The following is a 13,310-nucleotide window of genomic DNA, read 5'->3' as shown; positions in this document are numbered from 1 at the left end:
CCATGCATATTACTAATAACATGCAACTTAAGGTATATCAAGACATACAGTCATTATCTAATATATAAAACGTATATCTAAAAGGGAATCCATTGATTTAATTGATCTCAGAGGTTCCAGCAGATATCAAACTTATCTTTGTTCGCCATTTTTATGCTTTGTGTTTCGTAAAATGTATTCATTACCGATATCACGGCATCTACACTCAGCGTCTTCCATTTACATCCCATAGTGTAGATATTTTAGACACAGAATAAACATGCTGTACCCCATTATTCAATAGCGGTTGTAAAGGAGAATAAGATAAGTTTTAAAGTTATAAATTAAAACCATTTAGCGAAGTATGATTTTAGAAAATAACTTTGCGACCCCGCCCCAAGAATGAGGAATTTGAAGATCGAAGAAAACATTTTTTCCTGCTGCATATGAAAGGTGAAAATAAAGAGCAGTGATCAATGTCATATATCTCCCTCCACCTCGTAAAAAAATGCTGGTACTAGTATGGTAGGCCTACGTTTTTGATAAGTATATTTGGAATATAATTCATGTTTTATCAACAGAAACACCTACTGCCTGTGCATGCAGTATATATATTCAAATCGTGACTATATCACATCCTGAACTTTTTAATTTTTTCTGTATAACTTTCAATTTCAAATCATTTTAAATATACAATTTGTGTCATGATGAATGCCAAGTTATAATCTATATTGTACATTGGGCCGACAATAAATATTGACTGTAATTCACTATGCAAATTTACACAATTATTCCTCACAATAATTTAAAGACTTAACTTTTCGACATTATAGACAGTTTCTTCAACAAATATGGAAGACGGAAATATTAATATCTAGTGATCAGTTATCCAAAATAATAATATTTTTTAAAACTCCACCGAGTCCACGCACAAGGACACTGAAGTTGAAATAAAAAAACCAATATGCTATAGTTCCTGACTGTCAATATCACCGTTGACCTCTCGTTTCAACCATATCATTCCAATACTAAGAGAACTACATTGGTTGCCTGTGCAGCATAGGACACAATATAAGATACTTACTTATACTTACAAAGTCTTGCATCATGAGTGCCCAATTCAAACCAATATTAGATGTATATAAGTCTACCCGAAATCTTAGGTTAATAAAACAATCGGTCATTCTAGTTGTTCCAAAAAATCGAACCGTTACGTACGGGGATCGGTGTTTCAGAACAATAGCTCTAAAACTGTGGAATGACCTTCCAAAACATGTAAGGGACCGTAAAACACTGTGTGCGTTCAAGAATTCATTGAAAATACAATTTTGCCAACACGTTTTCCAGGACTAGTTTCTATCATTTCAGTCATTCGTGTTTGCTGTGTCAGTTTATTAAGATTATCTTGTCTGTTTTGATTGTGTGTTTTAGTTTTCGAGTACCATTTTGTGATTATTTTTTTTTAAATATTTGTTTAAATGCATTATAACCGAGACATTATGTACTGTGTGTGGGTGTGTGTATTTCATTATTATTATTATTTTAATACGCCCTGCAACTGATGTTTATTATTATCTAGCACAGTTATGGTATGTTGTGTTTTTATGTTTTATGTGTAAATGAGGATAGGCAGAGCTACTGGACGTTTACATGTGATAACGCCTTTTATAGCATTGTCTTTTAATGTTTTATTTATTTTCTATGTTTAATGTGTATAGTGTTATATAGTAAGGTATATATGCATTGTAAAACATCCCTGAGCGTACATAGTGTATGAAAAAGGTACTATATGCAAGGTCAAGATAACGAACAGTGATCAATCTCATAACTCCTATATGAACGTGGTATTATTATTATTATCATTATTATTATTTGGTGATCAGGTTTTCCAACAATTTGTTAGGATTCCCATGGGTAAGAATTATGCTCCTTTGTTAGCTGACCTGTTTTAATACCCATGTCAAACAGAATTTATTCAAAAACTTCTACGTGAGAAAACAAATCTTGACGTGGCCTTCCATTCGACATTTAGATATATCGAGGACATGTTGTCTATTAACAATAAAAACTTCCATTCTTATGTCAATTCGATATATCCAAGTGAACTGGAAATAAAAGACCCCAAAAAATTCCACTTCTGCTTCATACTTCGATATTCCATTGAAAGTAGACATTAACGCCAAACTAACAACTCAACTGTATGACAAACGGGGTGATTTCAAATTTTCCATCGTCAACTTCCAATATTTATGTAGCAATATTCCATTATCACCTGCATATGGTGTTTATATATCTCAACTGATTCGATATATCCCTGTGAGCTTGAAATAAAAGACACAACGGAGTTGTCCACTTCTATTTCATATTTAAGATATTTTGTTGAAAGAAGACATTAACGGCAAACTGACAACTCAACTGTATGATAAACGGGGTGATTTCAGCTTCTCCATCTTCAACTTCCAATATTTATCTTGCAATATTTTATTATCACCAGCATATGATGTTTATCTCTCTCAATTGATTCGATACGTAAGAGCTTGTTCTGCATATGATCAGTTTTTAAATCGATGCAATTACTGACAAACAAATTGATGACACATTATTTTCTGCAGTCTCGTTTAAAGTCAGTATTTCTCAAACTCTATGGTCGTCGGAAAGGTGTAGTTTACCAATAAAACATATTATTGGGTCAAGGGCTGTCAGACGTGTTTCATACCGATCGTTAGACCATTCTTGGCAACCGAATTTTGAATACGGAAAACTCTGTCTACCTTAACAAGATACAGGGCTCACAGCGGGTGTAACCGATCAACGCTCAACAGGGGATGCTTACTCCTCCTAGGCACGTGATCCTGGTTTGTCCAAGGGTTCGTGTTAGCCCAACTCTCTATTTTGTATTGCTTGTAAGAGTTATGAGATTGATCACTGTTTGTTATATTCACCTTTCATGGAAATGGATCTTAATTGAAATAAGCATTATATCCACCTTTACAAGACCTATACGATTTTATTTACATGTATCAAACACTTTTATTTCAAGAAATATGCATGCATGATATACGATCGATAACTACGATTAATCATAGTTTAACGTGCTGACCATATTTCACTTAAGATTGATAGATTGATTGTATATAATCTAACATCCCACTCCGTGGGGAACCAGGTTAGACTAGGTCCTCAGTACCCCATTGCTTGTCGTAAGAGGCGACTAAATGGGGCGGTCCTTCGGGTGAGACTGCAAAACCCGAGGTTCCGTGTCACAGCAGGTGTGGCACGATAAAGATCCCCCCCCCCTGCTGAATGACCATAAGCACCCAGCGCCCTTCACCGGCAGTGGTGACGTCTCCATATGAGTGAAAAATTCTCGAGAGGAACGTTAAACAATATTCAATCAATCAATTTAACATGGCCATCGATAAACTTTCACTTATATGGAGACATCACCATTGCCGATGATGGGCTGTCAACATACGTTCTACGCAAATAGCCACACTTACTGTCACACGGGTCTCATCCGAAAGAAAGTCCCGTTTAGTCGCCTCTTATGATAAGCAAAATGTACTGAGGACTTATCCTTACCCTGATTCCGACGGGGATGTATCTTTGAATCACAAATTATATAACTTCTCATGAAGTAAATGTACGTAGAAACTGATTTCTTTTTATATCTCTACTAATTGTACTAATAGTTATTTCAATATTGTGTTATGAAGCTTCTGCTATTTCTGAGTTATACAATGACAATGTTATCAAAATCAAACCTGCAATCACCCCAAGATAATTATTTTCAAACGTCCGGTATGAATAACAATATTTTAAAACAAGTTACCGTAATATTTTATTTAAGTTCGCGTTACGTATACAAGGTCTGTTCGATATGGTATATGTAATGTACGGTATTCAAATAGTTAAATTAACATTACATCCCTTCAAAGTATTATCTGCGGTTTGAAATATATAATTTTGATCTCTAAATCCATTTCTGAAATGCGTCACGGTACGCCGATTTAGGTTGACCACTGATGCACTGACTGCTGACTGAGCCAAAGACTTGTCAGGACTTCTATCGACGACCAGTTAAGAACTTTTTAAGTTTTGGAAAAGGGAAATTTTTGCATGGACTAGATCTAGAGAGTCTGGTGGGTGTGGAAAGACGGTAACCTCCGACGTAAAACATGCTTCAAAAGCCCAGATGTATGTGATGGAGCATTATCATGAAGTAGACGATCGTGCCTAAATCCTGACACAGGGCGTCGTATATGATAATATTTCTTGAGTTTTTCAGCATAACACCTCGGTAATTAAGTCCTGTAACACATTTGCCCTTCGGCAGCGGAATCTGTATGGCTATACCAACACATTAGAAGAATATGCAATAAAGAACCTTCATTGCGGTTATGATTATTTTGGAAACTACAGGCCTTCTACCGTGTTTAGTTAGCTATATTTTGTTTCCAATTTTTCCTACTGGTTCAAAATAGTGAACCCATGTCTCGTCACCAACAAAAATGTTTGCAAATTATCTTTGATTGAATTTGGGAAACATTTTGAGCAATTGCTTAGCGATTTGCACTCGTACCCGTTTTTGATCATCTGTCAAGATATGCGGTGTCCATCTGGAAGAAATATTTAGTACTTTCAAAATACGTTTCAAAATTAAATGCATCCGCGATAGCGAAATGTCAACAGCTTTTGCAAAGTCACGAATTGTTGATCTTTCATCAATTTCAATTATTTCTCTGACTTTTGATACATTTGCCTTGCCTGTTACAGTCACAGGTCCGCCATATTTTGCTGCATCATTGAAGGACTCTGTCCCGGTCAGAAATTTCTTTCTCCATCTATAAACTGTCTCATAAAATACCTTATCAAACCCATAAATTTCCCACAATTCAGTAAAAATCTGTATTACCGAATGACCGAGTTTTGTAAGATTTTTTATATAAACTCTAATATCTTCAATATTCTCAACCTGTTTCCCAACCATTTTTACAACAGTGGTCAACAATTATCTCTATTGAAATGACTATAAGTTTAAAACTATAGGAAGCTGAATGCTTGTGTTTATACCGTTGTAAAGGTGTTGAAGGGAGCTATTCACGAGTACCATCATACACGAAATCGTGCAAAGCGTTATCGCGCTGTGGTACAATACACATAACATATCAAACAGACCTCGTATTTATAACTTCTACTTTAAAATGGTAACGTTTTCAAATAAATCATTCTCTTTTTCTCTTTCACAATATGTCTGTACATAAATAAGTACCGAAAGTGTTCGAAACTCAGAGTTTGAAAGGAAGCCAAACAGATCAATTCCCGTCTTAACCCGTTTGTTCTCAATCGTATAAAGATCACAGTTGTCAATCAGGTGCAATGTATCACAAAACAATGATATGGCGATAATAAACAGTAATATATATTTCCCATTACTCTAGTATAATGTATTGCATTATGTAATACAAATATCCTTTACATGTAATTATCAGTTTATTGCAAAATATAAATCATAATTTCAGGAACATTATAATTCTTCAATTAATAGAATACAGTTTATACTTCTTATCTCTACAGAATACATGTTGTTTTGGTTGAAGTCAGTGCATACCTACTGTGACAATGACGCCCCAGTGATCATCGTCGGAACTCATCTAGATCAAGCCGTAGGACAGGTATGTTGTTCTTTCCTTTAACTAACAGGAAACTATCAACACAAATTGATTCAATTGCTGAAAATAAATCCATCAGAATATTTAGAATAGCAAGGTTGTTTTGATTTGGCAAAAATAAGCTTGAATTTAAAGTGACCCACTTTTAACCAAACAAAAACAGTTCTTAAACATATGACACTACTATTATACAGAAGTCGAACTTAATTTAGTTAAATGCATATATGGGTGTCAGTGTAAAGCAAGATGATGTCATTTGTATTCATTAAGGATTTCCTGAGATATTAGATTTTCAGCTAATACTTAAATAAGTATATCTGACGAAGATGTTCCAGGAATACTAAACAGAGTCTAATAATCTTTCCAAACATTCTATTGAAAACGTATTCCGGTAATTCCAAAGACGAAATCAAAAGAAATCAAATTCAGATATATGTTGTGGTCTTCATTCTTAACGCGAAACGAAATTGTGCTGTATATGTTAGGGAGTGTGACGTCCCATCAAAGCGATTGACACAGTACATTTTTCAACAAGACATATATACAAGTAGGATTCATGGTGAAAGTGGCCTGTGGACAGGGGGTGCCTACTTTTCCTGGGCACAAGGTCCCGTCTTTTTTAATTCTGTAACTCGTTTAGGAGAACATAGATTGATCACTGTTTGCTATCGTTACCTGTTCATGAATATCGAACATTCTAAAGAACTCCCTGAATGCAATTCGAACCTAATGTTGTTCCTTTGGAGTTTAGATACAAATATTGTCTAATGAAGGTCAATTTATTTTGACGAAAGATGGGTGATTTTTCACATATATGTTATTTCTAGAAAAGGTTTGGTAATTCAAAGATGTAATGTAAAAGATAGCCAGTTTCAATTCTTTGTCAAATACAAAGCATATATTGAGGTAGCTTTGGTTTGTTTTATTTCGAGCTCGCTGGGACACACTTAATAGCACGTTAATATCGCGGTCGGTAAAATCGCATTTTTTTCATTTAGCAACAAATCGCGGTCGGTTTAATTAGCGGAAAACAAATCTTAATATCCTGAACCCGATTTCGTATCAATATGAAATATGAATTCAATGAATATGATATTTGGGGAAATTTTGTTTCAGCGAATGCGCGAGTAGGTTAAGGATTCCCTTATAGAATATCACAGTGTACTTTGTACCTTTACTTCTCTGAACTACCAATATATGACGTCATAATGGAAAATGACGTCAAGTCACTGCAAACTTGAGCTGTTATGACGGCTAGAGTGTCAAAAACTTTAGACCTTATTTCAAACTGCCTATAAGATGTCAGAACGTTATTGCAAAATTCACGTGTCTGAATTGTATTTTTAATATATTATATGTCCGAATATTTTAAAATAGTTTTTTTTTAATTACCCTTGATTGAAATTCAGCGTGTTTACATTGCTTTCGAAAATTATACTTTTGAAATGTACTCTGTTTTATACCAGTGATAAGAGTTAAAATTTATGATGTGTTTATAAAAGAGTCTAGCGCAGCCAATTTATGAGGATTCATTTGAGATATTTTACGGAAATCGTACGAGGAGTTTGCTCTCTACCCAAATCTTGATTGGTTAAATGTGTGATCCTTTGATTGAATACAGATTACCCTCAAATGTGTAGGTAAGTGTGTCGGTAAGTTGAACTCTTCATGAAATACGTGTATTTTGTGCGCAAGTAATACTACCATTTTTCCCAAGCACATTTCGGGTACACAATGATACGGTAAGTTCATTTATCAAATAAAAAGTTAAAATAATTGTAAAATGAGTTGCGTTTAAGCGATTTATGTGAAACACTTCAAACAATTACAAATGACCGTCACGTGATCAACGAAGTCATGTGATAGCATAACATATATGCTAATATATAGCCGAGAGAACCTTCTACCGGTATATAAATTGTCTGTACTTAAGTATATAAATTACAAGGGAAAACTAAAACCGACCTCGCAATTCAATGTATGTTTTGAACGCATTTCAAACTCCGGGAAGCCTTAACATAGCGGCGTGAAAGGTGAAGATAACGAATGGTGATCTCTCATAACTCCTATAAACAATACAAAATAGATAGTTGGGCAAACACGGACCCCATGACACACCAGAGGTGGGATCAGGTGCCTAGGAGGGGTAAGCATCCCCTGTCGAACAGCGAATTAATTCCCTGCTATGCAGTATTCAGATCGACATATGGATGAAGATGAGGTTCTTAATAGATAAAGCATCGTCAATGTATCGTAATGTCAAGGTGATGATGACATCAATGTATCCTTAATTTTCTTCTGACGTAGACGTTTATGAAGAAATTCTGCTTCTAAAAAAGTTGGAAGTTTGTTGTTGAATTGTTTACATTCAAGGCGATTGATTTTTGCGGGATGTTGAGGTTTTGGTTTCTTTGTGATGTGATTCGAGAGTACAGTTTCTCCTTATTGAGACATTGTATAAACCGTGTGTTTCGTTGTGGTTTGAAATTCGTGAATTTCACAAATAGTGAGACCCCATAGAATCCAATGATTTAGCATTAATTAGTGTATAGCATATCCATGTTAAGTTGCCAGGGTATACTCTGCATATGAATGATTGTAACCGACAACCCTAACTTTCCACCTGAATTTTAGTGCGCATTTTTTTTTTTACATTTAGACTGCAATGAAGTGAGCTTGTATTTAGAACATGTTTGGCAATAGTTCGCGAAAGCCCGAGTTTCTTTGATGACCCAGATTTAGCATTTCACTAAAATCAAGAAACAATTCAATGTAGACAATGTGTCTGCATCATAATAAGCACATATTTTGATTTAGATAATCAACATTCCGTAATCGGTGAATTTCCATAAACGTCTGCATTATTCATTGCAGAACTCCAATATATTGTTCAACAGCATACTGGATTACCTCCAATTCGACAAGCACTTAAAGACACACCTGGATAGAAACCGCTGCTTCGTTCTAGGTTTTAAGTCGGATGGTTCGCCATTCCAGGACACGCTAACCAACCTAGAGAAGTGTATGGTTTCAATTGCTAAACAAGATAGATGGAAGGAAACCATTCCTACAGACTGGGCACTGTCTGAAGTCGTACTCCGAGAACTCAGAGGACAGAGAAAAAGAATGGCATCGGTTACAGAACTCTCGATACGTTGTTTTGGGGGAAACGAAGAGAAATACACACAAATCAGAGATATCCTGAAATTTTACCATGATATAGGCGTCATACTACACTTTGACGAGGGTTCTCTTGCCGAAACTGTCATCATTGACATCCAGTGGTTTGTTGATTCCTTCAAGAACATAATAACCGATCCAAACCATATCAGGGATAATATCGACAACCACAGCGATTGGAGGGATTTTAACGAAAATGGTCACATACAAGACATTCTCTTGACCAAACTCTGGGGCAGTCAGAAGTTTGAAATCAATCTCCGTGACAAAAACGACTTGTTACATTACATGGAACGTCTTGGTCTCATCTTTATTGGTCCACAGGCGCATTACATTCCTTGCATGAACAAGAGATCCTTTGCTACCCAACAACAGAACGATTTGCAATCCATTCAAAACAAAACATCAGTAATGGTCTTTCGATTTCCCTTTCTGCCATATTTTATTTATTTTCGTCTGATTGTTGCTTGTCTGACCAGTCGAGAATGGAGATTTCCAAGAGACGAACGCTTATCTTTATATAAAAATCTTGCATGTTTTGTCTATAAGAACCACACTGTAGCCCTTGCTGTGAATGAATACTCGATTCAACTTCAAGTTTTTCAGCGCCAGAAAGATCCAATCTCAAAAACTGTCACATTGGAAATTCGTGATGATATTGAAAGATTACTGAATGATTTAACCTGTAACTTTCACAAGAAAATCACGTACACTGTAGGATTTCAATGCTCAAAACAGGAGGTGTTTCGTGAACATGATGACTGTTTTGTTGAAGAAACAAAAATCCACGGAAAAGGCAAGCAGACCTGCCCAATACACGAAGCAGAAAATCATCATATCCTAAGGAAATCAAACCTCCTATATTATTGGAATAAGGTAGTTTATTCTTTAATAAGAGTTCCCCATTCCAATTTTTTTTAAAAGTAAAAGCTTTATATTCATGTACATTAATTTTGTCAATAATGATGATAATGTTCTTTTCAATAGGATGTTCGGGACGGACCAACAAGTGAGTAAATCTAAGAATTGCATGAAACAATGGTTATTTTAGTTTCTAAACGTGGTAGCAATCTAAGGAAGATGATTTCTGTTAATCAGCATGTTGTTGTCATTCAGATATCGCATAATCTTTAACTGTAATTAGGTATAATTGATCACTTAATTTCAACTTATTTGATGTACTTATAAACAGTGGTCATGAAGACAATTGAATACTTGTAATTCCAATTAATGAATTGAAGTTCGTGATTATTTTTGTTACCTTTCATTCCATTTGAAATTGCATTTTGATTGTCAAAAAGTATACATGTTTGGTTCATTTCCACATAGATAAAATTCTGAAATGTTATTTCTTCATCGCTAAATTTCTAAAATTATTATTCTCCCATAGCTGAAATTCAGAAAATGTTATTTTCAAGTAGCTAAAATTCTGAAATTCTTATTTCTACTTCGCTAAAATTTTGAAAATCTTATTTCTACTTTGCTAAAATTCTGAATTCGTTACTTTTATTTCGTTAAAATTCTGAAAGCGTCAGTTATACTTTGCTATAATTCTATGATTGTTATTTCCATGGAAATCGCCGCTTCCACACCTGAGTGGTCCCCGTGTATTGTCTGTTGCAGATTTGCTACCTGTAATTATCAGCTGGGTCTATGAAATATCATACATGCTATATGTTTTGTATCCCAATTTCATTTATTTACAAGGTTATTGATATTAGGTTTTCACATGGTATCATTATTAATTTCATTATCAATGTAAGAAATCTGTAAAAGACGAATTTAGAATTATCAAAAATATAATAATTCCCAAAATTATTTGCTTCCCCCTCTGAATATACCGTATTCTCGCTCATGGTGGCGTGTCAAAACGGAAACGCTTAACATAGGCAGAATGAGTTTATTAGCCAAGCGCCCGGTACTAAAAGTGAAGGTAATCGATCTTCTGGATATACCTTTAAAATGGAGTTTCCGTGCTACATTTTTCATTGGCACGATAGATGAAACCTCCATTGCTATGACTCGGAACATAGTACAATTCTGCTCAGTTCGTGGCACTTCATCTACAGCTGGTGACGTTTCTACAATTCTCAAATAGAACGTAATAATAAACATACTGGTTATATCATTTTCTATTTAGAAATATTATGAAATATATACAAATACATTTCCAAAGGGGGTCTAGAACTGGTTGATGAGATAAATGGATGAGCCGAACTAAAATTATTGTTGTTAGTAATTGAAATTGTATTGCAGTTACGTTTTGGATAATTATTAACCCAAAGATGCATTTGATAGTCAGATCTTAAATAATTGCAGATCTGTCCGTTGTTTTATCTGAGAGTGACTTGTTGAAGTTCAACAAGATGATTGGGAGTGATATGGAATTGATTGCAACCTGCTTGGGATTATCAGAAGTGGAGATGGATAGATTGAAGATGGAAAATCCCACGTCTATGAGTAATGTGGTACAGAAGATCCTTCTCACATGGAAACGCAAGCGTGGCCCTACAGCAACATTAGAGAACTTAGAGAAATCCCTACAGGACGCAGAAAGAGACACTACTGCAAGCGTGGACTGGAGTGTGATTAATCGAGCAAAGGAGGATATTCTGAAAGAAAGAAATGAACTGATGCAATAGATACGACATTGCAAAGGCGGGACTACGTATGCAAATATGTTGTAGGCTAATCGAGTCAATAATCAATCTAAGGGAATGACCCTGCTGGTTTTTTGTGGGTTTTTTTTTAATTATTGTTTGCGATATAATGTGTGTCAGAAAGAACAGTCGATACGGATGGTTACGTGTGATTAACATTTTCACCAGAGAACACATCCTTCAGTTCAGTGTATTCGGAATAAAAGGTCAAAAGTCAATTACAGTATAAACTAATCTTAATCTCAATACACTTTACAAATTTTGCATCCCATAGTGTAGATCGGTTTGCCTTCAAAAATCTTTTTTGATATTAGTTTTTTGCAGATAGCAGAAAATCGTTGCTAACTTTTGTTTTTTGTTCAAACATAGCAAAGTTTATCATCCAGACCAGCGTAAGTCATGAATGATACTTGTTAGATTTACATATGTAATTACCGAATTGATTTATTGTGTTTTGTTTGTATTATTTTTTTTTTTTACACATTTCTATATTAAAACTGATGATAGGGTTAAACCATGCCTGTGTATCCAGTAGTGAATGAATATCTTTGTCAGTGATAAAATGTTCTTTATTTATGTACAGTTTTAGTATGTAGTCCTTCCTTCATAATTATCTTTTTTGTAGTTCATGATCTGAAAAAAAGATCATAACCTATTAGCGGAGAAAAATTGTAAAAAAAAAAAAAAAAAAAAAAAAAAAAGAAAAAAACAGATATATCAAAAAAATTAAAAACTAAAAAAATGGAAGAATTTGCCTACCGTATAGAATCATGTTTGTCAACCAATTTTCTGCTTACCCATGTCATGTTCATGATGGGGATTTACAGGTGGAAATATAATTCCTAATGTGAGCTATGTAGCTCATTATAGCTTCTTGTATGATATTTCATACACAAGATCGATTATAATACAAAACATTACAAAGTCTACAAATGTCACTACTAACATTACCATTTCTTGTTTTATCCAAATTATTTGTTAACTGTAAATATTTGGATTTTTTGCTTACAAAAATGATTTATTTCTTGCGAAATGAGATGGAAATTATGCCAGACCTTTTCCTTGGCTGCGCTACAGAATACTTTTACCTTTATGATGTTGTCTAACTGCTGAAGAGCTGGAACCAAGTCAGCAGCTGTAAAGGACAGTTGTTATGTTGATTTCATACAATAACAACAAAGTTTTAACATTTGAGTTTTAATAAATCAAAGTTTATAACTGTTTGACATTTTCATGAATTATTTGTAAATCATTGATATCCATATTGTATATAAATAATATAAGTATAACGAGAAAGATTTTAGTGTTTTTAATTATTTCAACTTGTAAAAAGGATTCAGAGTTGTCATTTCCTAAATGTTTTTATTCACATTCCCTTGGACCAGACTATGTAGATCATTCAAATTTGTAACGATTCCTCAATCGTATGAAAATTGCAGTCAGTGATCGAAGGACAAACTTGACAATTTAAATATAAAGTCAGTTTGAGTACTTTTCTCAGCTACCACATATAAAGAACAAAAACAAAGTTAAGATGAAACCGGAAGAAGGAAAAACAAACACCAAAAAATATCATATATCAAAACATAAACACAATTAATGCAAATTACTACTAATAGATTCAAGAGGTCCTTTAATTCCTCGGGCAAAATCATGTCATTTTTAACATCAAGTCTTCTGATAAACATGTAACTTTTATTTTCTCTGGAGCTGTTGGCATGTCAAGTTCTTCGAAAGTATCATTTCCTATATCCTGAGCCAATCACAATAATAATGTAAAAAGAACAACTAAATACAAATTAACACCGGCAGGCTTCTG

The 13,310-nt window shown here is 34.4% G+C and overlaps 1 protein-coding gene across 1 annotated transcript in view; it reads left to right on the top strand.

The window, feature by feature from the left end:
• Positions 1-12,789, top strand: part of LOC125676169 (probable serine/threonine-protein kinase pats1) — a 225,785-nt gene extending 212,996 nt beyond the window's left edge. Inside the window, exons 3-6 of the mRNA XM_056159126.1 lie at positions 5,557-5,654; positions 8,526-9,707; positions 9,819-9,840; positions 11,151-12,789. Of these exons, the coding sequence (XP_056015101.1) occupies positions 5,557-5,654; positions 8,526-9,707; positions 9,819-9,840; positions 11,151-11,473 (1,625 nt within the window). The 3' untranslated portion in view covers positions 11,474-12,789. The remainder of the gene's footprint in view (positions 1-5,556; positions 5,655-8,525; positions 9,708-9,818; positions 9,841-11,150) is intronic.
• Positions 12,790-13,310: the final 521 nt, after the last annotated feature.

Source organism: Ostrea edulis, chromosome 3 (genome assembly GCF_947568905.1).
Source record: "Ostrea edulis chromosome 3, xbOstEdul1.1, whole genome shotgun sequence".
Lineage (NCBI taxonomy): Eukaryota > Metazoa > Mollusca > Bivalvia > Ostreida > Ostreidae > Ostrea > Ostrea edulis.
The sequence above is the reverse complement of the archived record's forward strand: the minus strand, read 5'-3'. Positions and strand labels throughout refer to the sequence as shown.